The sequence below is a fragment of the Doryrhamphus excisus genome, linkage group LG9 (genome assembly GCF_037039965.1).
Source record: "Doryrhamphus excisus strain RoL-2023G ecotype Guam linkage group LG9, RoL_Dexc_Guam_v1.1, whole genome shotgun sequence".
In the NCBI taxonomy this organism is placed as follows: Eukaryota; Metazoa; Chordata; class Actinopteri; order Syngnathiformes; family Syngnathidae; genus Doryrhamphus; species Doryrhamphus excisus.
Genome location: NC_136365.1, coordinates 16,745,230 through 16,773,031, shown reverse-complemented (window position 1 = coordinate 16,773,031; position 27,802 = coordinate 16,745,230). Strand labels below are relative to the sequence as shown.

Genomic DNA, 27,802 nt, shown 5'->3' with positions numbered 1-27,802 from the left:
TACCCTCGGAAAATATGATTGACGTGTTTTCAGCTTTGCGCATGTTTTGTCTGTTTGGAATGGACAGATTAGTGAAGAACACTCCCAATGCCCAAACCCCATTTGTAATCTTAATAAGATGCTAAACATTATTTGATTTTTCAAATTGTTTCTAACCTTCTGCTGATAATGTTTTATCATTATTGTGAGATTTTGCACTTTTCAGCGGTCCTTTAATGCACCATAGTTTGTGTGCTATGAGATGTTTGTTTGGCTACGGCAGCACAAGCTTTGACCGACAATATATGGTTAATATATCATCATAAATTATGCGCAGTAGATGTGGATTGGAGAAACGTCTTCTCTCGGTGGTAGCCTGATGTCCAGGCTAAAGGCTACACCGTGACTTCAGTTTAATCTGTTCATTGATCATCTTCCATTATCATTCATTAGTTTTGAGAAGAAACAAGGGGGAGCGTTCAGGAGCTGAATCTAGTCTAATAATTACAACTGTCACTTTCGCTGCAAACGTTGATCTGAAATTAGAGGAGAACTCCAAACGTCGAGCTAGCAGGAGGGTTTGGAGGGAGGGTGTGGAAAGCTAACATTTTTATGGGCTTATTTTGTTTTTTTTACCAATTGCGAGTGATGTTGGCATGTTACCCCCACGAATTGCTGGGATTTTCTGTGTTTCCGATCTGTCGGTTTGTTTGTCTTTATGCTCTCATGACCCATAAAAAGCATGTGTTGTGTTCTTTTTGATGGTTTATGATGGTTAGCTTCATTTTACACTAAGTATGTGTCATGATGTGCTATATATATCACTATATTGACGGTTACTATGGTACACATTATGTCATTGGATGCTCATATCACCTTGTACTTAGGTATGGGACAAAAAAATGAAAAAAAAAACACCTTAAACCATATTAGGAAAGCAGGAAGTGAACAAATGTAACAGTTACTGATTATAAAAGTACCAGATGGAGGGGTAGGATTTAATAAGCTTTGCTTCTTTGTACACCTTTTGGGCATGTGGAACTGTGAACTGATTATGTGATGCATTCAATTGTAATCTGATGCATGTTCATATGAAATATTACCATTACCAAGTACAGTGAAGTTGGCGTGACTGGCTGGGGTGTCCAATAGTGAATAAAATTAATAAATATAATATGATATGGGCTGCACGGTGATCGAGTGGTTAGCACGCAGACCTCACAGCTAGGAGACCAGGGTTCAATCCCATCCTCGGCCATCTCTGTGTGGAGTTTGCAAGTTCTATTCGTGCATGTGCGGGTTTTCTCCGGGTACTCCGGTTTCCTCCCACATTCCAAAAACATGCTAGGTTAATTGGCGACTCCAAATTGTCCATAGGTATGAATGTGAGTGTGAATGGTTGTTTGTCTATATGTACCCTGTGATTGGCTGGCCACCAGTCCAGGGTGTACTCTGCATCTCGCCCGAAGACAGCTGGGATAGGCTCCAGCACCCCCGCGACCCTTGTGAGGATAAGCGGTAGAAATGAATGAATAATATGATATGAAATAATATGGCTAACATCCATAAGGATATTACATTCCGTGATTCCATGATCCTAGGTTGGCTAGGATAGGCTAGGTTGGCTTTAGCTCATGGAATTGTGATCCAACATGCCTGGTGCAAATTTGAATGCGTTGACAGAGTCTGTTGGTTCAAAGGATGGCGGTGGCGTACGCCCCGGTGTCGTTCGTCGTCGTGCGCGCTGAGGTGAAAGTGAATGTGTGAGTGACAGGCGGAGACGCCGATATAAATCGGCCAACGTGGTTTTTTTAAGCGTCTCCCGTTTCTGCAAGTCAAATCCTCGCACGCTGCCACCTCCTCTATTGTGGCTCTGCTCGCACATTATGAATATTTCATGGCAAGCATCTGACACCATGCCCAGAAAGATATTTCAAGGTTTTTTTTTTCCACCACCCCCCCTTCTCCCTGACAGAAACCCCGAGGTTAGAGAGCGTCATAGTGGTGTGAAGTCGGGCTGTGGCCCCCGGCAGTGGATAGGATTTATGATGCTTGATGACATCAGGTGGATATATTCCTTCCTTTCTCTTTGTCTCCCACTTGCTGATGAACTATTGAGATGTTCACAGTTTGTTGTCGCTCCTCAAAGATCCGTCTGTGCTGAGTGATTTCAGTCTGCTCAGCGTGCAAGCTGTGTCTTGACAAACTGTGACCGCCCCCCCCCCCCCCCCCATCTGATGAGCGTGGAGCCGCAATGACTAAGCAGAGGGTCTCTGCGTGGGTTACACCTTTGTTAGCTGCCGTCCTTAGCACACTGCGTTGGTTTAGCTTTATGGACTCTGATCTAAATTTTAAGACCAGTTAAAACATTTTTGCACAGTAATGGTAATGGTTTAATTTCATTTGAACATGCATCAGATTACAATTGAATGCATCACATAATCAGTTCACAGTTCCACATGTCCAAAAGGAGTAGGAAGAAGCAAAGCTTATTAAATCCTACCCCTCCATCTGGTACTTTTACATTCAGTAACTGTTACATTTGTTCACTTCCTGCTTTCCATAATACAGTTTACTTTTATAATCAGTAACTGTTACATTTGTTCACTTTCTGCTTTCCATAATACAGTTTACTTTTATAATCAGTAACTGTTACATTTGTTCACTTCCTGCTTTCTATAATACAGTTTACTTTTATAATCAGTAACTGTTTCATTTGTTCACTTCCTGCTTTCCATAATACAGTTTGAGGTTTTTTTTTGTTTTTTTTTTAATAATGTACCTCGTACCGAAGGTTGGATCTTAAGGAACACGGCGGTCTAGTGGTTAGCGCGCAGACCTCACAGCTAGGAGACCAGGGTTCAATTCCACCCTCTGGCATCTCTGTGTGGAGTTTGCATGTTCTCCCCGTGCATGCGTGGGTTTTCTCCGGGTACTCCGGTTTCCTCCCACATTCCAAAAACATGCTAGGTTAATTGGCTAACTCCAAATTGTCCATACTAGGTATGAATGTGAGTGTGAATGGTTGTTTGTCTATATGTGCCCTGTGATTGGCTGGTTGGCGACCAGTCCAGGGTGTACCCCGCCTCTCGCCCGAAAACAGCTGGGATAGTACCCCCACCATCCAGTACCCCTGCGACCCTCGTGAGGAAAAGCGGTAGAAAATGAATGAATGGTTTGGGCATGTTTGATGCCAGTGATTTTAGGAGGCTAGTGGGAATGTTGCTCCAGGCGGTGAAGATAGCTTCACAGAGGGCATCCACAGTCTGGAACTGGTACTGTTTTTGTAAACTTCTCTTGTGTTCCATCCCTAAATGTTCTCAGTTGGATTTAGATCAGTGGAACACATGGGATGGTCCGAAAGAGTGAGGTTATTCCTCTGGAAGACGGGCAACAAAAAAACAACCATTACACAGCCTTCAGTCATGAGGGATGCCATCTGCATCATCTTCACATAGCTCCATTGTTCCATTGAAGGGAAAAGTATCCCAGATGAAGATGGGGCAGGTCGAAAACATCTCAGGTGGGATCATCATACCAGTAATGTTGGAATCCATCTGAACCATCAAGGTTATATTTTCCTTTGAATGTCTGATATTTCGTGCTTTTGTGCAAAGTCCGAACTGGCAATTTTGTGGCGTACCCTTCTCTCGCAGACGCTGTCTAATGGTAATTGGACTACACTCGGCACCAGCAATAACCTTCATTTGAGCCGAGGGTCATCCCGTGTCTTAACAGGCAGCAAGTCAGACCCTTGGACTCAGTGCCGGTGACATGTTTTTAGGGTCTACCGCTTGACTCGTTTGTCCCACAACCCTGGGGATCTTTGAAGAAGTTAGTCTTACTGTTTCCAACCTCGGAGGCCTTGCTTATGCAGCTCAACAATTTGTCCACGTACAAAGAGAGAATGCTTTTTTGCCTTTGCCATCAAAAGACCATGACTTTGTATATACCTGACAGAAAATAACATGGAATCCACATTTTGTCTTAAACCTTTGATCAGCTGATGAACAGTCCTTTTCGCTTTTATGGTTGTTGGCAATAAATTACTTACAACCCATTTTCTTTGCCGCTTATCCTCACTTGGGTCATGGTGATATGCTGGAGCCTATCCCAGCTGACTTTGGGCATAAAATACTTTATCCCATTTCTTCTTTTTGGATTTTGAAGCTCTACTGAGAACCTCAATTTTCATTCACATGATGCCATTTTTCAACTGGTGTTAAATTTTGTATCAGGAGTGTAGTGGAACCTATGGTCATGAGCTTTGGGTAGTGACAGAAAGGACAAGATCGCTGGGCTCTTCCTTAGAGATAAGGTGAGAAGCACTGCCATCCGAAAGAGTAGAACCGCTACCCCTGCGCATTCAGAGGAGCCAGATGAGGTGGCTTGGGCCACCTCCTGGACGCCTCCCTGGGGAGGCAGACCTCGGAGAAGACCCAGGACACATTGGAGAGACTATGTCTCCCAAATGGCCTGGGAATGTCTCTCGATCCGCAGACCTCACAGCTAGGAGACCAGGGTTCAATTCCATCCTCGGCCATCTCTGTGCCATCTCTGTGTGGAGATGTTGCATGTTCTCCCCGTGCATGCGTGGGTTTTCTCCGGGTACTCCGGTTTCCTCCCACATTCCAAAAACATGCTAGGTTAATTGGTGACTCCAAATTGTCCATAGGTATGAATGTGAGTGTGAATGGTTGTTTGTCTATATGTGCCCTGTGATTGGCTGGCGACCAGTCCAGGGTGTACGCCGCCCGAAGACAGCTGGCATAGGCTCTAGCACCCCTGCGACTCTCGTGAGCGGTGGAAAATGAATGAATGAATTTACTCATTGTAGTAAGTGTACCACTGTGGAGCCCAGAACAGTTTTTCTTTGGAAAAATAGGTTTATCATGTCCCGTTGTGTTTTTCTGCATACTTTTTTTTTCACTTACGACTTTATTGAGTATTTGTCCAGAACCTACATACAGGGATAGTTCGGGTAGTGCGAGCTATGTTCCAAAGCTGTGCATGTAAACACTGTAGAACACATACACAATGATGGATGCTAGTAATGCCGAATTATTTTGATGTAAATGCATTCATCGTTTGAACACTGGACCTATGTTCTGAACACAACTCTGCTCGGCAAGTCACCGTTGATGCACTACACTGTTGATGGGGATGTCATACAACGTCACGATCCGAGCTATCCATTTAATCAAGGCCAGGTCATTTACATCCAGTCCCTACTGATTGATATTCCACTTGAGATCTTCGCCGTCACTAACCCTAACCTAAATATTAAGTTGATTTCCAGTAAATATGCCTTGTCGTGCGTAAAGACCCTCTGAGTGGAAGGGCTCCCACACAGATGCTGGCAAATCTGCTCCAAACAAGAAGGCCTGCTCCTGCTTTGCATTTCAATTTAACATTTCAGAGAAGTGGCAGCACGTCGCCTTGCTTAGCTTCCTTCCTCCCTTCGTTACGCCCACGCTGCTTCACGCTCGCTGTTCAAAGGGCTGCAACCTAGGCTGGGAAATTTCAGATTTCCATAACGGATCCCTCAGGTATCAAAATGTTAGGCGCATGTCCGGCGCAGCAATAATGCATTTCATCATCAGCTCTTCTGTAGGTTATTGCTTCATTTATATACAGAAATGCCCTAAAAATTGTTACTCTAGTTTACAGTGGAACTTGAGTTTTCATCATTAATCTGTTTTAAAAGGTCAGAGAAAAAACAAATACATATTTCCCATAAGAAATAATATAAATCCAATTAATCCATTCCAGACACCCAAAATATTCACCCAAAAAAACTTAAAAGAGTAGATTGTTCGAGGTGTTTCCTTGCTTCCTTGAACGTTATTGTACACTTCAGTAGCAGGTACAATCATCATTTCACGCATACATACTATCTGTTATGTGTCTCTGTTAAACCATTCCCCTTGCAACCAGTGTTAACTAAGGAACCCAAACCTTTTCTAATAGATGTGAGCTACCTTTGTACTTTGATACGAGTTCCTTCTTGAATTCAACAGTGTTTCTCACCTTCTTTATCAAAGGTCTGGCAGTTGCCAGCTTTTAGCTATATTTTAAACAAAAAGCCCACTCAGAAATATGCCGTGTCCTCAAAAGTATCATTAGCACTCAATGCAGTGCATAAAAAGAAGGAAAGAAGGAGACAGATACTAAGTTGTTCATTGTTCTGTGTATTTTCTATGAACCATTAAAGCACACACAAGGATTCCTGAACCGGACTCCCAACTCTACAAGAACCACTTTCCATTCTTCACAAAGCGTCCAATGTACTGATACTTTGTTTGGGTTTTCGACTATTGTTACTCATTGCCATGGGAGGTGTTACCCACTGTAATGGTAATGGTAATGGTTTTATTTCATTTGAACATGCATCAGATTACAATTGAATGCATCACATAATCAGTTCACAGTTCCACATGTCCAAAAGGAGTAGGAAGAAGCAAAGCTTATTAAATCCTACCCCTCCATCTGGTACTTTTACAATCAGTAACTGTTACATTTGTTCACTTCCTGCTTTCCTAATATAGTTTAAGTTTTTTTTTTGTCACGTACCGAAGTACAAGGTGATATGACCATCCAATGACATAATGTGTACCATAGTAAGTGTCAATATAGTGATATATATAGCACATCATGACTGGTTCAAGACTCTTCATCCTTGTATTTAGCAAACATCAACTGCTTGTATTGTTTCTTGAATTGGCTCATCGTTGTGCATTGTTTGAGGTCCTTACTCAATCCATTCCGTAGTTTGATTCCACATACTGAAATGCTATGGCTTTTTAACGTAGTCCTAGCATATAAGTGTTTAAAATTTTAGTTCTTCCGCTGTACCATCCAGCCGCTTATGAAATAATTCGAACTCTAATTCATTCATTTTCTACCGCTTATCTTCACGAGGGTCGCGGGGTGTGCTTGAGCCTATCCCAGCTGTCTTCGGCAAGAGGCGGGGTACACCCTGGACTGGTCGCCAGCCAATCACAGGGCACATATAGACAAACAACCATTCACACTCACATTCATACCTATGGACAATTTGCAGTGGCCCTGAACTCTAATGTTATACATAATTACAATAATTCATTTATTTACTAATTTATCTTCAAATACATCGATACGTCTGACTTTCATTCCTGCTAGAGACTTCAAGCATCAGTAACTCCCGACCTCCTCAAGCATCGGTTTGCTTTGTTTACCCCAAATTTCACGTGTTCCTCTCTGGCATATGAGGTTTGCTCTGAGAGAAATGAGCTTCCCTAGCAGCCTTGTGTCAGATCGCCTGCATGGACAAGGGTACTTATATAAAGCTAATTGAAATGGAGGCAGGCGCTGTTGTACTTAGAGGCGGGAAGGTGATCTTGACTGCAGACGGCTGCCTCTGACCCGAGGGCGCGCCGGGCTCAGCCTCCATCTGTGTGGGCAGGGATTTTCCTCGCATGACAAATGGAAACGTCATCGTGTCTGCGTGTCTCGCAGAAATTACATTCCCATGCACCCGTGCTTCCTCCGTCATGTTTGAAATTATACATTAGTGTCCCGGCTCCTCCAGCAATGTTGGCAAATATCCCAAAATTTAATGGTAATCTCCTACTGAGGCACATTACCGGAGACGGATGTCGCTCTGCATCTTCTGACCACGCCCCCGACCCCAGTCAGTGATGTCATGTATCCAGCAGGTGTTTTGTCTTTAGCAGCTGATGGAGAACATCTGCTGTGACATCAGTGAATGGGCCGCGTCCATAGAGGGGAACAGATTGGGTTTTACCAGCTCTCCATCATGTGGATGTCATTGCATTTAGACCATAGATGGAACCTCTTGATGATTAACACGATGGATCAGATCTCAAAAAAAGACATTCCCAATAGAACCTTCAGTGGGGAAGGAAACGTAATCTACTTCCTACTAACCTACTATAAAAACCATCGATATTATACAAAAACACAATATAACAAGACATGGTATTACCAAGCTTATTGAGGATGGATATCATCACAGTAAGGGAATTTCCATGAAGTAGGATTCAATCTTACAACATGGAAAACCTATTTATGACTTTCCAAATACAGTATATATATTTTTTTACCATTATTAGAGACATCTAGACATGAAATAACACCCCTACAATCGCATTTAGACTACTATTGTTCTTTGTTTACACTACGTTGCTAATGCATAGAATACTGGATCACTGCATCGACCCCAGAACTTACCACTTCCACACTGAATAGAGAACTTTTTTCACCCTCTCATGACAGACGTACCATGTGTGTCCCACCTAGTCTTTTCGCATTACATGAAGCCGACTTGGATGAGAGTCGGAACGTCTTCTTAGAAATGGTAGTAGTAATACCAAGGTTATATTTTTTTCAAGCCAATTAGGAAGAGTTGGTTAAGGCTAGCAATGTGGCATTTAATGCTATTTTGGTAATGGTAATTTTATTTCATTTGAACATGCATCAGATTACAATTGAATGCATCACATAATCAGTTCACAGTTCCACATGTCTAAAAAGGAGTAGGAAGAAGCAAAGCTTATTAAATCCTACCCCTCCATCTGGTACTTTTACAATCAGTAACTGTTACATTTGTTCACTTCCTGCTTTCATAATATAGTTTTATATGGGTTTTTTTTTTTTTTATTATGCATCGAAGTACGAGGTGATATGACCATACAATGACATAATGGGTACCATAATGGTATTTGAACTTATCTTTTACTCTGTTTACTTGCTTTTATTCAACTTCATTTTTCTGTAAAGTGTCTTTGAGTATTTTGAAAAGCGCTATACAAATAAAATGTATTATTATTATAGTAAGTGTCAATATAGTGATATATATAGCACATCATGACTGGTTCAAGACTCTTCATCCTTGTATTTAGCAAACATCAACTTCCTGCATTTTTGATTCTATGTTGTGGCTACCCAAAGTTGACATGTATATTTTGTGCATGTGTGCACTTGGTTGTTCAGGTGCTCTGTAAATGTAAACGTTGAACGTCAAATGAAAGATAAAGCAACTTATTTGCAATTGTGAACTCCTTTTAACACCCTTATTGAGGCTTTACTTTTTGGAATAGGTGTCACAAAAGACTTTAAAGGTGTATTTGTCCGGAAAAAATGTAGTTTGTCTCACGACGTCGGTGGCATTCTGTTTTATGGCTCCCACCGAATTGCACTTTTCCATATAACATGCTCCATTTAACTACCCGGTGTCTTTGAAGATAGCCGGCCAATCCGCTCCTATGCAAGTCTTGTAAAATCTATGTCCTACAGTTATACGTCACTCTAATTACATTCCCTATTAGCAAGCAGCGGCTGTGAGTCACACTGAGCTCAGCCTCCAGCAGCACTTTGCCATATGGTCCATCTGCACGTCGGCGATATTTGGCAAGACGCTTTGCAAAGGTCAAAAATCAAGTCAGGGGACGATGCCAGAATTGCATCTATGCTAATTGCTTTCGCCTTCATTCATCTCAGACTCGTCTGCTCTAACTCCCTCCTCCCTCCCTGCCTCTCTTTCTCGCTCTCCCGGCTCCTGCTGAACTTCGTAATCTGCTTTAGGATGTTTCTGAGATGGAGATGGATTTGGTTTTCCTCCGCTGCCCCCCAGCCTAATCTCCCCCCTGTGACCACCCCGCCTCTCGCAGGCGCAGCTCTTAAGCACACCATCATACATCTCCTGCCCCCCCCCCCCCCCACCACCACACCCCCCAACACACACACTGTATGAGCCGAGTCAGCAAAAAACTGCCAAATTCCTCATTACTCACAAACATCCGCAATACACTTAGCTTGATTTGCTCCAATGGATGCCTGGTGCACAAGGCTGGACCTTGAAGTAAACGATTGTCGCTGTTCTTCAGTGCTGGCATGCAATCACATGTGAGTTGTTGTCAGTAAGCTTTAGTCACACTACAATTAAATTCAGGAAGGGCGCGTATTTAAGTATTCGCTTTCTCGGGGTGACCTGAAATAAATATCTTGTTTGACTTAATGTGGCAATATTGTGTTAAAGTCTAATCAACTATATTATTCTTATGGATATAGGCTTTTCACTATTGGTTTAGTATATCATTTTATCTTAAATATCCATCATCCAAATGTATTTTAGTATACTAAAATATATTTATATGTTTTTCAATAGTTTATGTATTTTAATTACATTTTAAAATATTCATATGAACATATTATTATAACCATGACTGTATATGTATATGTATATATATATATACACACACAGGCATATACATGTACATTTACATATTTTTATTGCCGGAACGATACATAACTGGATATATATTACAGTTGTTTTGGGCAATTTAACATCAAAAATGTCGAATTTGATGTGACACATCGCATTGCTGACATTATGCTGACATGCGGCAGGAGACCAGGGTTCAATTCCACCCTCGGCCATCTCTGTGTGGAGTTTGCATGTTCTCCCCGTGCATGCGTGGGTTTTCTCCGGGTACTTTTTCTAAAAACATGCTAGGTGAATTGGCGACTCCAAATTGTCCATAGGTATGAATGTGAGTGTGAATGGTTGTTTGTCTATATGTGCCCTGTGATTGGCTGGCCACCAGTCCAGGGTGTACCCCACCTCTCGCCTGAAGACAGCTGGGATAGGCTCCAGCGACTCTCGTGAGGAAAAGCGGTGTGACTCACAGCCGACTCTCGTGAGGAAAATGAATGAATGAATGAAAACAAAACATTTTGAAATGTCATCCAAGTATTGCACCCTATTTTGCTTCACAGAGTGATTATTGTGAGCTGCACGGTGAATAAGTGGTTAGAATGTTGACCGCATAGTCAGGAGACTGGGATGACCTGGGTGGGCTTGGGCATCTCTGTGTGGATTTTGCATATTCTTCCCCGTGTGTGCGTGAGTAGTTTGGGTACTCCGGTTTCTAGGGTCATTTGCGACTCTATATTGTCCATAAGTATGTGAATGATGTCATTGTCTGACAACCAGTCCCATATGCTGGGATAGGCCCCAGCATACCTCTGTGACCTAGGATAAGAGACATATAAAATGTATGAATGATTACTACCACAATCTCTAAGTGTTATTTTAAAAGGAAACAGGAAGCAAAGGCAGCTAAAAAAAAAAAACTCTAGACCCCCAAAATTGGAGTCATATGCCGCATTTTCTTGCAACGTTGCTGCGTTGCAGGCCGGGGGTCAATGGCGTGTGGCTGACTAGATGAGCGTTCCGTCCGTGATGACGGCCTTGGAGAGCGGTACCTTTTATAAATGGCATTGGGCGATGGTAATATTGGCTACAAGCTCCAAGATGAGATTTCACCCCCCCCCCCCATAGCCTCTACCTTGCAGCACAGGTGATGGATTGCACTACCTTCCAGGTTTGAGCCTGGCAACGCCCCAATATTCCGGTGGAATAAAGTGACAGGCAATACATAACCCATCAGTTAAGGCCGACTGCGCCGCTCTTTCACTGCTTCGTACCCTGAATGTATGGCTGCCTCCCTACTTGACCGTGATGAAAATTATGCCTGGCTTGCCTTTTTCCTGATTCCTGAAGGCTCACCACTGCGCTGATTTGAGTGCATGGCATCATAGCATGATACTGCTCACAGACCAGCTCTCTACTATTTGGCTAGAAAGTACTTTCTGTGTTTGTCGAAGCTAAGTATTCTACTCCTGAATTGCTGCATACATGCACCATTTTTCTGCCATATGCACCACATGGTGGTGCTGTTATTAAACCCTAAAGTTTCACCTCTTAAGTCGTTCTAAGTCCTCCTAAGTCATTCTACCAATATATACGATAACTTTAGGGTGTTTTGCTGAATCGCCACAGACTTCGGTACGTAACGTTAGCGGACTGACAAGCTCATTTCTGTCAAATCTGAGCAAGATTGGTTGGAAAAACATGGTTGCCATCAAGCTAAGGTTTTGTGTAGTAAGTCATTAGCCACGTATACATGGACCTAAATATTCCAATTCCATTCGGGTTGTTTGTTCAAACAGAAAGAATCTAGCCTTTGTATACACCTCATTCCGAAAAAAAAGCGCCAATCCGAATGAATATATAATCTGATTCACAGGGGTGGAATATTCCTTTCCCCAATCCGATTGAGGTATCTTGTACCCGCTCAATCGGAAAGTTGTCAGACTGCGTTCTTCTTCTGTTGTTTATTGGCGATTGGCAAGCAGCTTTCGTGTGCATTACCGCCATCTGTGGAACAGAATCTAAACCCTTCTATACGCCATTCACAAGTCCAGTTTTATTCAAAAAGAAAATACATATCTATATAAAACATGTCACAAGTTTAATTATAAAATATTAGCAAGATTGAACTTTATCTTTTCCTGTTCCCGGGTGCGTTCTTTCAGCGAATGCTGAGATATGACGTAACACGCAGATCGAGACGTTCTTCAATTTAAAAAATGGAGGCGAGCAATCAGTACTGGACTGCTGCGGAAAGTTTGTTTTCGATTCAAACTAAATTTCAAGACTGGACGAACAAAAAACTGGCAATACGGAGTTATTCCAACAAGTGAAAGAAAAAGTCGAGGAAGTCGGTATCACGTGATGTTGGTGTTTACGCTTTACTGCGCATGCCCCATTGACTATTCTGGTTGATTATAGCGGCGCATGTAGACACGTGATTGGAATATTCCTTTCCATGTATACCATTGCTTTCGGAAAGGTCATTTGGAAAGAGAAAAACTCCTCATGTAAACGTGGCTATTGACCAGACTACTACTTTTAACCCATCCTTAGCACACAGGTACGGTCAAGGGCTAAAAAAAATGAGGTTTTAACCCACTAAAAGGTTGGGAGAACATGCAAACTACTCCGAAAAGCGTTCCTTTCCAATGATCCATACTTACTTCCCCATCTTTCTGTAAATTGTTGAGGTTATCTGGACAAGCAAAAAGTCAAGTACGCTGAAACAAATAAATCCACTAGTAATGACGGTGAATTAAAAGTTTCCCAGTGATTGCATGCCTGAGTGTATGTGCGGTGGTGCTGGTGTGAGGCGAGCTGTTAGCACAGGGTTAGCGCCAGACACGTCTCAAGAGAAACCGGGGCACATTTGCAATCACCCTGAGTTCAAAAGGGTAATTTATTCGCAGTCTGTGCTTAAAGTCGCTCTGCTCAGGATGCCGCTGTGGGATTGTGCGAGGGAGAAGACACATCATTTTCATTTTCCACTCGCTTCTTCCACTCACCTTCCTCCTCCTCCTCATCGCTGTTGTTGTTCCTCCCAGAGCCCTGTGTGGCGTCTTTTCGCCGGCGCAGGCGAGCATATTTCACTTTTACATTCATCCGCGCTGACGTTCCGGCGCTGATTGAATTCTGAGGCGCTGTGGCGTCTGCCATTATCGCCCTCATCGTCTTGAGTGGTTTATCTCTGGCCACAGCTCGGTACGACTCCAAGGCTGCAGGGTAGACGAGGGGGCAGGGTTGTGGACTCTTCATGCCTTTTTATTATTTGTGTGCAAAAAAAAGAGAGAAAAGGGGGAGGATTGGCCTTAGCCTGGATGTAGTGGGTGGAGGTCTTGTGTACTGAAGACCTTCTTTCTTAGTCATTGTTTCCATTGTTTGTGTTTTTTTTTTTGTTTTGTACTGTTCAATTTGCACATTTTGCTAGTTTCTGTTCTGGTTTTGTATTATAAATGGTTTCAAAATACCCAACAATATAACCGTTTTCTTGGATTAACCAGTTGCGGCAGCAGTCCTGTTTGGTTGTATAATAGGGTGGAGCTAAACAAGCTGCTGTGGTCACTTCCATCATGTGCCAGGAAGTAACGTAACCATTGAAAATTTAACTTTGTCGACACCGTATTGTATTAAAGGAGACCTACAGTATTTACAGTATTTTTTGGCCCTTTATATTAAAATGTGGACTCCTATAGAGCAGCTACACACAATAACCATCCATCCCTTTTCTATGCAGCATATCCTCACTAGGTTCGCAGGTATGCTGGAGCCTATCACAGCTGTATTCGGGCGAGAGGCATATACTATAGACCAGGGGTCAGCAACCTGCGGCTCCAGAGCCGCATGTGGCTCTTCAGCCTCTTTATTGTGGCTCCCTTTGCGATTCTTGAATATTTTTAACACCCGAGTGGGGAAAATGCACGTCTTTTGTAATGAGTTTTAAAAAATCCAACTTTGTCTGAGACCATGAGTGCATCCTGAGTGAGTTCTGACTGCTATCCAGTTCAGTACATGAAGAAAAACAAGTAATACTTACCTACAAATCTAAAAAATAAATTCGAGATAATTTAAAAACAGCGGCATGGGAACTTGTTTTTACGTTTACAGTAGTTTACACATACATTTATGTAAGTTTATCTCCAAAACTAGCAAGAGTACTCCAACTCGTCTTTTCTTATCTGAACTACTTTGATACCCCCAAATTCCCTCCAATGTTGTTTTAAACATACTATATGTTTTGCGGCTCCAAGCTATTTTTCTTCAGTGGGCATTGGGTAAAATGGCTCTTTTCATAGTAAAGGTTGCCGACCCCTGCTATAGACCAACAATCATTCACACTCACATTCATACCTATGGACAATTTGGAGTCGCCAATTAACCTAGCATGTTTTTGGAATGTGGGAGGAAACCGGAGTACCCGGAGAAAACCCACACATGCATGAGGAGACATTGCACTGGAATAGAAATGTGGTCATTGCATGTTCTAGACATCAGCATGTAATTCTCTCCCTGTATGCACACTCTATAATGCTACACAAGTAACCGTTTACTACTACCCAAAATGAACACGGTGCTAATACGGTGAAATCTTCCACAAAAGAGTGCAACTGAGTGAGGAGGAGGGCACGTCCATATAAGGAAGTCTGACTCATTGTGATGTCACAGGGAGCCAGTGTGAGCCAAAAGTCTCTGAAACCGAGCATTCAGAGCCATCCCAACGTTCTTTCAGGGCTCACTTCCAAATATCAAAACTTCATTATCTGAAACCTTGGCATCATTTAACATGAGAATACAACATTCTAACTACATTTATAGGTCTGAAAAGTGGAAAAAGCATAATAGGTCCCTTTTAAAAAATTTTGGTCATTCTTACCATCCAACAAAAGCCGTAAAAAATGATTTGACATACACTAGTATGTTTTTTGTCACACTTGAAAATTTCTGATCATGACATACATTTCAATATTAGTCAATGATAACACTACTGAACACAAAATGCAGTTTTTAAATTTTTAGTATTGGGAGAAAATGGTTAGGTTAAGTTTCATATAAAAACTGCATATTGTGTTGTCATTGACAAATTTTTATTTTGTTTGAACATTTACATATGACAATGCACAACGATGAGCCAATTCAAGAAACAATACAAGCAGTTGATGTTTGCTAAATACAAGGATGAAGAGTCTTGAACCAGTCATGATGTGCTATATATATCACTATATTGACACTTACTATGGTACCCATTATGTCATTGGATGCTCATATTATTAACTCGAACTTCGGTACGTGACAAAAAAAAACAAAAAAAACTTTAACTATATTAGGAAAGCAGGAAGTGAACAAATATAACAGTTACATATTGTAAAAGTACCAGATGGAGGGGTAGGATTTAATAAGCTTTGCTTCTTCCTACTCCTTTTGGACATGTGGAACTGTGAACTGATTATGTGATGCATTCAATTGTAATCTGATGCATGTTCAAATGAAATAAAACCATTACCATTACCAAACATGCAACAAAATAAGAAACTGGAAATGTGGCAAACACTTTTTTACACCACAGCCCTTTCTCATATCTACACAGCATCCTGTAATCCGATGATGTTAAAACTACACACCCATGTCCTGTCACTACAGAATTCCTTTACACCAATTTCTGTTCCACCTCTGTTGCAGCTCAGATACTACCTCAGAAGGTGAGAAGTTGTTGAGTTTTTCCCACTATTATACAATTCCGTGTCCTGTTTATACGCAACAGAGACACAGAAAAAGGTGACGATTCAGCAAAATTGTCTGGAATCCAACATTTCAATTTTTGCCTTTTAAACAGAACCTATAAAAGGAGGACAAATTGCCATAACTGCGCTTATGTTCACACAGACGTGGCGGTAACGGTGTCTGGTATACAACAATTGTTGTACAGCGACAATTGCTTTCCATACCACAGGGCAGGATTCCCTTCTTCACAGTTGCCGTCCTCTTTTGCCGCTTTGATACTACCTCCCAAAAATTGCTGTAGCGACTTCGCCCCCGTTTTCCATCCATAAAAAGGTGTAAAAATGACATCTTTTACAGGGGTTTTTGTGATTAGTTGGTGAGTTACACACTGTGGTATCGCTATCTGCATTGAAACGCAAGTCCAGTAAGGATTTAGCAAGCAGAACTCTATGCTTGTTGTGGGATTTACCATTGAAGCCATTGCCTTCTTCCCACCCGCCGACAGACCGCCATCATCAGCCAGATTCAGTGAGGCTCACGAGGTGTCATGGCTGTCCAGAGACCTTAAGCCAACAATCAGCAGAAAATTGCTCCATCATTTTTTTTCAACACCTTTAGCACGACAACCTGGCATTTAGAATGGTAGCTCCAAAGACAACGGTTTGGCCCGTCTTTCGTCCTCGGGTTTGATACTGAGCTGTGTGCGTTGGCCGCCAGAGCGGGAAATTGTCTTCCCCTGCGTGTGTGGTTGTAGCCAGCTTGTTATGCATGCTCTGCTGCACAGGCTGCAGCATTTCACCAGGGGCTGAGGCGCCGCTGCGCCGTCTTGATCTGTTGTCGTGGTCATACCACAACCGACCCTTCACCGTTCCGTTCAGACCTCCCCTTCCGCTGTTCTTTGCCCTCGCCTGTTCTTTGTTCTCCCTCCCCCTTCTTCCCTCCCGTTTTGTGGCGAGTAATTTTTTTTTTTTCCTCAAGGCGTAAGCAGGTGGAAGTGTGCTAATTGAGCCTTCCCGGTGCCTTTCCTCGTCACTCCTGCGTTGTGAGGCCAGCACTCGAGCTTCACCGGGTCGATACGGTGGAAACTTAACAAAACAGAGGCATGCCGAGTACCCAGATCGGGGTCATTATTGTCGCTCGCCAGTCGCGCTTCCACCAGGGGCTGATCAATGTAAGGATATGGATTAAGACAAGCACCCAGCCTTCCTCAACACCAGAGGAACGGAGGCCTCTGTTAAAAACGGCCTTATTTGTATATTCAACGTTTTTGAAAGCATTGTTGCATATTATATCTGCATTGATTGCAGCATCACAACACAACACTGTAATGCTTCCAATTGTTGGACTGTTCCTTGTTTACTAGTTCTCCACCAGGGGCAGTATACTCGCTTTTCATTCACTCATTGTATGGATGGGGGTTATGGTTATAGTTATGTCGATAATTACTTGTGTTTGACAGGGACGTACGGTGAAGTTCATAGCTGGTGAGGCATTGACTCCTTGTTGAAGTTAAAATTGTTTTCAAATACTTTTTATTCCCATTTATGTATTTAAAAAAAATAAAATTCCAACACATTTGTGGTTTTATCTTTATTGGTGTACAAAAAGCTACGCTTCGTATAAAAGTCTGATCAACCTCTGTTTTGTATGAAAGTCAAATTGGAGAGGTTTTTGAACTTGGCTGTATAAGATAAGCGGCGCATAAAAATATCTTTATTGCACTTGACTTGTTGCTGACTTTAGCTGACACGTTGACTCTGGCTTTCAGTAATGTTTTTTTGAAATAGCAGCTCTAAAAGAAGGGCTTGGAGTTACTATGTGCTTCCTGAATATGAGTGTCAAAAGTGTGACATAGCAAGCAAAAATTTAAATGGTTATTTTTAAACTAATTTGCTTCATTTAGAATGTCACTTATTTTGTTTCATTTTATGAAGACCAATTTTTTTAATGTTTTTTTAATGTTTTTTTTTCTTGATTTACACTTTTATAAGTAAATAAATTAGAGTAAATAAGAGTTTTACATCATAGGATTTGAAAAATAAAATGCTTTTTCCAGTCATAAACAGGAAAGAAAAAGGAACATGAGTGAGATTCAAGGGAATATTTCCACAGATTTTGGCATAAATGTTTGAAATCCTCAATGAAACACTCAACCAAAACGTGATGTCAAACAGTAGTTCCCCAAAGTGTTTTCATTAGAAAAACATATCAGACGAAATCATTATGTACCAAGGTAATCGTCAGCTAATTTGAAGTTCCACTGATACCCCATCCATCCATCCATCCATTTTCTATGCCGCTTATCCTCACGAGGGTTGCTGTATGCTGAGCATTATATGTATCCGCCTCTGTACTCGGAGTGGGCAGGGCATAAACTGGATGTGGGCGTGGTTTGTTTGGAATTGGATGGAGCTTTCGTCAGTACATTTATTATTATCAGAATTTGACATTGATTGATCAGATGTTGCTATTATTATGAATCAGCTATATGTGTTGTGTACAGTGAATGTATGTAAGTGATGTGTAAATCTTTATTTCTTATTTTTTTAAATGATCTGCGTGAATTTGGTGATTCATGTAAACATTCAGTCAAATGATCTGTCGGCCTTGTTGAGTTGTTACATAAGTGACTGACGCAACACAAGCCTGCACATTGCTGTCTTGTCAAGTGCACCGCGTACATTAACTTTACCAGGTAACTTTAGATACAAACCGAAATAGAGGCAAAGCTCTACTTGGGATGCTCCTTTCCTATGTCGGATCTTTATTAGGAATCATGGACATTATAGGTTACAATACCCAGTGTTTATTTATTATATATAGTGTTTATTTATTTTCTTCTCCAGCAGATATCCACAGCTGTGTGTCAAACAGGTGACACATTGAAGATGTCCTTGACTAACATGTTGACAAACATTATAGTTGCACTGGGGGTACTCGGTAACAAATGTACACGTTTTTCCTTAACTGAAATATTGTTCATCTTCAAAGCTAAATCGTCATGGTAAGCACAACTAGGAAAAACAGTGATACTAGCAAAGTAAAACATTTTTGAGGTGGTGCTTGGTGTACAAAGTTTGAGAGACATTGTTCTACATCAGGGGTTTCAAACTCAATTTACCTGGGGGCCACTGGAGCTAGGGTCTGGGCAAGGCTGGGCCGCATCAGGTTTTCCAAAAAAAAAAACAAAAAAAAACGCATTTATTAAAAACAGAAAAATATACAAACTTTATACAAGCTTTGGTTCCGATTTTCTACAATAAAAGCTCTGATAAAACATTCCACTGTTCTCAAATATCTTACTTTTTATTTTTCTGCACAAAATAAGATGAAAAATAAATAAACAAATCAAGAATAAAGAAAATCAATCAATCAGTAATAAATAAATATAATAATAATAATAATAAAACGGCAAATAATAAAAACTTAAGAAACCACATATAGTTGGTGGGTAGACAAATTATTTTTTTCAAATTAAAATGAACAAAGCATTATTAGAGCCCTGTAGACATGACAAAACACGACTATAGTCACATTTATACTCTTTTTATTTACAACATATTGCGCAACTGCAGGGTCTTTAGACACATGCTAACTCGCAAACTAGAGAGCTAGCGACCTAAACGGTAGCCTTCAAGTTATTTCCTTTAAACTTAAATAGCCAAAAACTTACCACTTCCACACGGATAGGGAGGATAACTATTAACAGTTATTTAACCTTTAACATGAACATTAATCAAACGTAATAATTTTTTCTGGGTACATGATACCATACAGCATCCATGTCAAACTTGCGCGGGCCGCACTAACATTAAACTTTCATATCAAGGCGGGGGCCTCAAACTAGTGTCCTGCGGGCCCCGTGTTTGAGACCCCTGTTCTAGATAATGCTACAGTGCTTTAGAACAGTAGTTCCAGTGGCTCCAGGACCCACCAGCACCTTTTTTTTTCATGGGTCGGTCACCGGTTTCAAGGTATACCACAGTATAAAAAAAGTCACTCTTTCATAACCACTAGAATTTAGCGTCATACTGTTTCTACCATATGAGAGAAACTGAGGTCCAGTGCGTCCACAACCTGGAAATACTTGGTCCCCTCCTGTGTTATTCCTCGCAGTCAAAACTGTGATTCGATGTGTTGAAACCACAGCCGTGTCGGGCACAGATAGTATTTTCTCGTTAGCATTGAGTGGCGCTGGTACGGCCGCGCTGTTGTTGGTCAACAAATTACTCACGTCGAGGGTCACCAAATGTGGAGATGTGATTGAGGAGGAGACAAGAGTGGAGGATAAGTGGTATAAAGCGTTTACTCTCCACTGAACAATAAGCAACAACCACTTAAAGGAAAACTGCACTTTTGGGGGGAATTTTGCCCATCATGGACCATCCTTATGTGAGACATGAACGCTCTACCGCTAGGTGGAGGTGTTTGTTTCTACATTCATTCATTCATTCATTTTCTACCGCTTTTCCTCACGAGGGTCGCGGGGGTGCTGGAGCCTATCCCAGCTGTCTTTGGGCGAGAGGCGGGGTACACCCTGGACTGGTCGCCAGCCATTCACATATAGACAAACAACCATTCACACTCACATTCATACCTATGGACAATTTGGATTCGCCAATTAACCTAGCATGTTTTTGGAATGTGGGAGGTAACCGGAGTACCCGGAGAAAACCCACGCATGCACGGGGCGAACATGCAAACTCCATACAAAGATGGCCAAGGGTGGGGAAAGACAAAATCAGAAGCCAAAAAGTTACCACTTCCACACAAAATAGGAGGAGAACTCATTCATTCATTTTCTACCACTTATCCTCACGAGGGTCATGGGGGTGCTGGAGCCTATCCCAGCTGTCTTCGGGCGAGAGGCGGTGTACACCCTGGACTGGTCGCCAGCCAATCACAGGGCACATAGCCGAGGGTGGAATTGAATCCTGGTCTCCTAGCTGTGAGGTCTGCGCACTAACCACTCGACCGCCGTGCCGCCCATTTGTTTGTTTGTTTCTACATTACTATGTCAAATCAATAATAATTACTGCATGACTACATGGTCACAGCATGTTTTTAAGACATTATTAAAGATATCCGATAATATCGGCTAGCGATAATTATCGTCCCGATATGAGGCTAAAAATGTAAGCTGGCTAGCATCATATGTGTAAAGGATATCCACTTATAAAACTCTTAATTGCATCAAAATGAATGGCTGTGTGCAATTAGGCAAAGCCTTCAAATGCACAGACTTTGAATTAGCCATGATGGCGCCCCGCTGCTTTGTGTCCTCCATTAAACACTTAGAAAAAGAATAGACGTTGTTTGATGTGGTGTGAAAACATAGTAAGTGGTTCTTTCACAAACAAGAAAAGAAAGACGTGTCAGTAAGTCGTGCAGGAAACAAACTTTGAGGCCTAAATGGTAAGAAATGAAATGCTCATCATTGAGAAAGGCATACAGTGTAATATTGTTTTTGGTGTTTTTTTTTTGTACATGTGGGGGGGCTTAGAAAGCTCATCAGTATGCCTTTAAGGAGCCACTGGGTATTAAAATGCAAAATTGCCCTCCACTCAGGCTAAAGTGATTTTAGTTGTGATTATGCACCATTTCCTCCCACTCAACAGCAAAGAGAAAAAAACGAGGGAGGAGAAAAAATAAAAAGAACGCTAATTGGTCATGGGGATTGGTGGGAGGCTTGGCTGTTTTATGTGTCTGACTTCTAAATGAGTTTGGGAAAGGAGAGGCTGCCACTCTGCTATAGAGGTTCTGTTCGGTTGGGCTGGGTGGGTAGTAGTGTGGTGGGGGGGGCATGCTGTTGGCGTGCGCTCAAATTGAAATGATGCACTGTTCCCCCTCACTGCGGCTGGAGCGCACAGTAATTAAATGCCTCATTGTTGCTTCCTGGGAATTGGAATGGAATTTTTCATGCGGCGTGGTGATTATTTGGGTGTGGGTGGGGCGTGGATGTAATCACCTTGGCTGCATCTCTGATGAAACACTTTGGTTTGGTGCTTGTGCTGCCGAAAGCGCCCCTCTGGGTTCTTTTTTTTTTGTTGTTTCTTTTTTTTTTTTTTTTGCTAAGTGCTTTTATTCATCACCGGTTCCGTTGTCATGACTTCCTGTTTTTGGCAAATACATTTAATGCAACACGACGCAGGAATTGGACCTAGCTTAGCTTTTATTATGCTAATGCTACTCTATTCACTAAAGTGGTTTCAATGTGCATTACTGTAATCTCAAATAGTGGCATCCGCTCTAATAAACACTGCACCTCACGTAAACTGGTGTTGTCACCTTTACCCCAGGGGTGTCCAAAGTACCCATTTTCAGCCCTAACACTAAACCAAATTTTATTTTATTTTATTTTATTTTATTTTATTTTATTTTATTTTATTTTATTTTATTTTATTTTATTTTATTTTATTTTATTTTATTTTATTTTATTTTATTTTCAGCCATAACACTAAACCAAATTCTATTTTATTTTATTTTCAGCCCTAACACTAAACCAAATTTTATTTTATTTTATTTTATTTTATTTTATTTTATTTTATTTTATTTTATTTTATTTTATTTTATTTTATTTTATTTTATTTTCAGCCATAACACGAAACCAAATTCTATTTTATTTTATTATATTTTATTTTCAGCCCTAACCCTAAACCAAATTTTATTTTATTTTATTTTATTTTATTTTATTTTATTTTATTTTATTTTATTTTATTTTATTTTTGTTGTTGTCTAAACCAAATTCTAAAAATAGAATGCATTCATTATTAATAAGATATATTATCCGATACTGTATTATACAAATTATTGCTGCAACTGTGAAGACTGAGTCAAAGCAACCAGGGGTTCAGTACTCAGTACTTGCCGGGTTACTTCAACACGATCACAGGGGGATCAAACCCACAACCTTCAGGTTGGGAGACGTCCACGCTACCACCTGAGCCATGCCACCCCAAGATCAACGCTTGTTTGCTTTCAACACAATAGGGCAGGATGTTTGAGTCTCAAATGTCAAACCTTGTCTGCCGTCCGCCTTTGTTACATCTCTGAAACCATCTGAAACTTGCTGCAAAAATGCCGGGTTGACTTTTTCCCACATTCTGTGACTCATGGGTGGAGGGGGGTTTGGAAAAATGGAACTTTCCTTCATTTCGAGGCGGCACGAAAGAGGCCAGTGAGTGATGTGTCACATTCGATGTCTTTACCACAACACACACACTGGCTATAGAGCAGATGTGGCATCTGTAAAGCTGCAGGTTACATTGGAGTTTAAAGAGAAAGAGCTCTGCTAAGCAGGGCGGAACATTCCGGAACAAAAGCTGCTAAACATTTCAACATTGAACCTAAATAATTGGGTATTGGAAAAGAATCCAAACCTTGCTGGAAAAGGAAAGTTCTGCATTATGCAGTATATCATTTATTATACTGTAATAATAATTATACCCAATCGTCTCGTCTCCTTGTGACCCCCTAGTAACTTATTATGATATATTCACTAAATGCCTTAACTGTGCGAAATGGTTGGTATTCTCTGTTGCTAAGTAGATGAATAGACTTACACTTGTAATTAAACACCCTACTTCTAATAAATCTGCTGTTGAGTTATATGGATAGAGCTTTTCATTCAAGTAAATGAACTAAATACCTTACCTTTAAGAAACTCCTGGCGCTTTCTGCTGTTGAGTAGATGAGTAGATTTACCCTTGTAATTAAACACCCTATTCCTAATAAATGCCTTGTAGTGTCTGCTGTCGAGTATATGGATAGATTTTTTTCATTCAAGTAAATTAATTCAATAACTTACCCCTAAGAAAGGCCTAGAACTTTATTCTGTTGAGTAAATGGATGGATTTACAGTGTTAATTCAACACTCTACCTCCAATAAATGCATTGTACTGCCTGCTGTTGAGCAGATTTATTCATTCAAGAAAATGAATTAAATACCTTACCTTTAAAAATGCTAGGCACTTTCTCCTGTTGAGTTGATGGATAGATTTACACTTGTAATTCAACACCCTACCGCCAATAAATGTCTTGTATGATCTGCTGATGAATATTTTAACGCTTTAAAGTAGATTCATTAAATACATTACCTTTAGCAAATGGCTGGCACTTTCTCCTGTTGAGTAGATGGATAGATTACACTTGTAATTCAACACCCTACCGCCAATAAATGCCTTGTACGGTCTGCTGTTGGATATATTAACACTTTATAGTATATTAATTAAATACATTACCTTTAAGAAATTCCTGGCAGTTTCTCCTGTTGAGTAGATGGATAGATTACACTTGTAATTCAACACCCTACCGCCAATAAATGCCTTGTACAGTCTGCTGTTGAATATATTAACACCTTATAGTATATTAATTAAATACCTTACCTTTAAAAAATGCCTGGTACTTTCTCCTGTTGAGTTGATGGATCGATTTACACTTGTAATTCAACACCCTACCGACAATAAATGCCTTGTATGGTCTGCTGTTGAATATATTAACACTTTATAGTATATTAATTAATTACCTTTAAGAAATGCCTGGCACTTTCTCCTGTTGAGTAGATAGACAGATTGACACTTGTAATTCAACACCCTACCACAAATAAATGCCCTGTACGGGCTGCTGTTGAATATATTAACACATTATAATATATTAATTAAATACCTTACTTTTAAGAAACTCCTGGCAGTTTCTCCTGTTGAGTAGATGGATAGATTACACTTGTAATTCAACACCCTACCGCCAATAAATGCCTTGTACAGTCTGCTGTTGAATATATTAACACCTTATAGTATATTAATTAAATACCTTACCTTTAAAAAATGCCTGGTACTTTCTCCTGTTGAGTTGATGGATCGATTTACACTTGTAATTCAACACCCTACCGCCAATAAATGTCTTGTACAGTCCGCTGATGAATATGTTAACGCTTTAAAGTAGATCCATTAAATACCTTACCTTCAAGAAAGGCCTGGTATTGTGTTCTGTGGAGCAAATCAAGGCGTCCACCATTATTTGAGGAAATCTTTCATTTGGGTTGAACATTTCTTTGTCATGTCCGTCCAACTTAACGTGTCCTCTCATTGTGTCTCCCACAGAGGACGCCGGTCACTAACGGCGAAGCATTCCGGTGGTTCTTCTAAAGGCGTGCTAGCCCACCCGTTACCCATGAGCGACTCTTTGGACTGTCTGCTCGGAGCACTCTATGACCCCAAGCAACACATTTTTGGATCGGAGGACGGAATTTAAAAACGTTTGGACAGAAAGATGGATGAAAACATATTTGGGTGTTGTTTGCTTTTTCTGTGTAATTATTGTACCTTTTTGACAGTATCACAATGTATATTTTTGGTGTCTATGAATGTGTTTTCAGTGTTTGCGGGCCGTGACTGGGCCGCCGACTTTCTGTAAAGAAAGAGACAATCGTAGCACCATACACTGAAGACGGACTGACCACCGGGATCGACGACAAAGCAACAGCAATAATTATTTTTCATCCTTCTCCCTCCAAGGAATCATCTGATCTTTCCACAGTTTTGTCTCAATGAGGCACTTTCTTTTTTTCTAACTTTGTGTGGACTCACTGCAGTACAGGGCACATTGTCTTGCGTGGTGAGTGGCACCTCTTTAAAAAGCGAGCATTTATTGGAGTCGGACTCTAATCTGGAGATTTTTCTGGGTTTTCAGTATTTCAAAAAGGGATTTATGTCAGTAAAGGCGTTGTTGCTGACGTTAAAACCAATGAAAGTACACTATGAACATATCAGGTGGGAGTTCTGCGAGGGGCGGTTTTGGACTTTTCTCTTCTCCCCGCAGAGCACCCCACCACAAGCACCCCCCCCCCCCCCCCTTCTAAAATGATCCTAATAAGTTCCCCATCGTCCTGAACCCTGTTGTTGCATGTGTACATGTGTTTGGCTTTTAAAGACCACTTAAGAATTTGTATATTGTTGTTGTGATGCTTTTATGTGTTCTAATAAAAAATAATGACTTGGACTACCCGACTGACATGCTGACACTTGATGGATATGATCACCTGATAAGCAATGATTCCGTCTCCCTGCCTTCCTGGGATGAAGCTTGCAGCGTTGCTTTGCCTCCCCAGTCACGTATTCCCGGGAATACTAAAATGTTGCGCGGAGAAGAGTGCTTCCCGGAGGCAGCAGACTTTAAAGGACGAGTGAAATCCCATGTGGTTTGTCATGCTAGAATGCGTTCGACGGGAGGGAGAGAGGGGGGGGTTAGAGGAGAGGAGGTGGTGGGCACGGTGGAAGAAGGAGGAGGAGGATGATGGCGGGTACTGACGGGGGGGGTTGGAAAGCGGCGAGATGTGCTCCTGAGATAGCACCAGCATCAGAGTGATTGCCGGGTCTTTGGGATTCAGGCAGAGGCGTTGTGGTGAGGGAGGGGGGGGGGGGTGTGAGGAAGGAGATCATCCAAGACTGACTGCTCCTCCGACGCTTGCAATCACCCCGATTGAGCTCTTGACGAGCAGGAAGTGTTTGGTGGCAGCCATGTTGACGGTAATGTGGCGCCTAAAGCGTTGCGGCGCCTGATTAGAGTGCGGCTCGCTCGCTCGCTAGCTCGCTCATTCACTAACCTGGCCGGCGAGATGAAATTAGATCACACACGGCTCGCTCTAATCCTACCACCACCGCCGTTTGGGATTAAAAAGTGGTCAGGTCTACGGTGGTGATGCACTTCCTTCACACGCCATGCCACAGCAGGAAGTCACTACGACAAACATCTTTCTATCAGGAAATGCTTGACATATCTGAGATTAGAACAGAAAAGAACATTTTTGCACCACATTGTCACATGCTCACAAATCCTGACAATGTTTATCCGATTTATAAATACTATCAAAATGTTTATCCCGGGTTTCACCTTGTAAGTCCGGATCTGGTGGAGGTTTTCCACAATATCCCATGGAAGACTTATGGCCAATTAGTTACTAAGACCCAACCGGAGCGTGAAGATGTTTTAGTTGATATCAGCCATGTTTTTCAACCAATCTTGCTAAAATTTTACACACATGTGTTTGACAGTTCCCTAAAAGTGTGTTGTAAATATCGTGACAAATCGGGCTTGTGTCCTTGTGTGTGCCAGTTTGATTTATGGGTGTGAAACATTGGTTTGATAACTAAAAATAATACCACAGGCATAATAGGGGTGCATGTTTTGGCTAATTTTCACCTAGTTGCGTAGAGTAGGTTAGATTTAGAAAAGTATTGTGTTGATTCTGTTGGGTTTTTTAGCAGAATTATGTAAAAACAATGCAAGTGTTTTCTGTGAAACTTGGTAGATGGTTGGCACATTCATTCATTTTCTACCGCTTATTCTCACGAGGGTCGCGGGAGGGGGGTGCTGGAGCCTATCCCAGCTGTCTCCGAGAGAGAGGCGGGGTACACCCTGGACTGGTTGCCAGCCAATCACAGGGCACATATAGACAAACAACCATTCACACTCACATTCATACCTATGGACAATTTGGAGTCGATAAATAACCTAGCATGTTTTTGGAATGTGGGAATGTTTAGGAAACCGGAGTACCCATGCATGGGGGGAGCATGCAAACTCCACACAGAGATGCCAGGGAATAGAACCCGTGTCTTCTAGCTGTGATGCCTGCACGCTAACCACTCGACTGCTGTGCAGCTGAGTAAATTAATTAAACAGAAAATTCGAGCATTTCAAACAAGAAAACCAAATAAACCAGGTACAATCAGCTAGTCTGAGTTAGCAATCACAGAAATGCTTCAACTTCAATGTCACTGTGCAGCCAGTAAAGTGGCAATGGTATCTTATCCAATAGAAACGAGCAGGAGTGAAGCTTCACCTCTGATAGTACGCCGTGTAATGCCGGTCTGAAGCTGATGTGAAAGATGC

The 27,802-nt window shown here is 41.4% G+C and overlaps 1 protein-coding gene across 1 annotated transcript in view; it reads left to right on the top strand.

Moving 5' to 3' along the window:
- The window catches only part of cxxc4 (CXXC finger 4), a 34,841-nt gene extending 8,937 nt beyond the window's left edge, over positions 1-25,904 (top strand). Inside the window, exon 3 of the mRNA XM_058059450.2 lies at positions 25,012-25,904. Within this exon, the coding sequence (XP_057915433.1) occupies positions 25,012-25,056 (45 nt within the window). The 3' untranslated portion in view covers positions 25,057-25,904. The remainder of the gene's footprint in view (positions 1-25,011) is intronic.
- Positions 25,905-27,802: the final 1,898 nt, after the last annotated feature.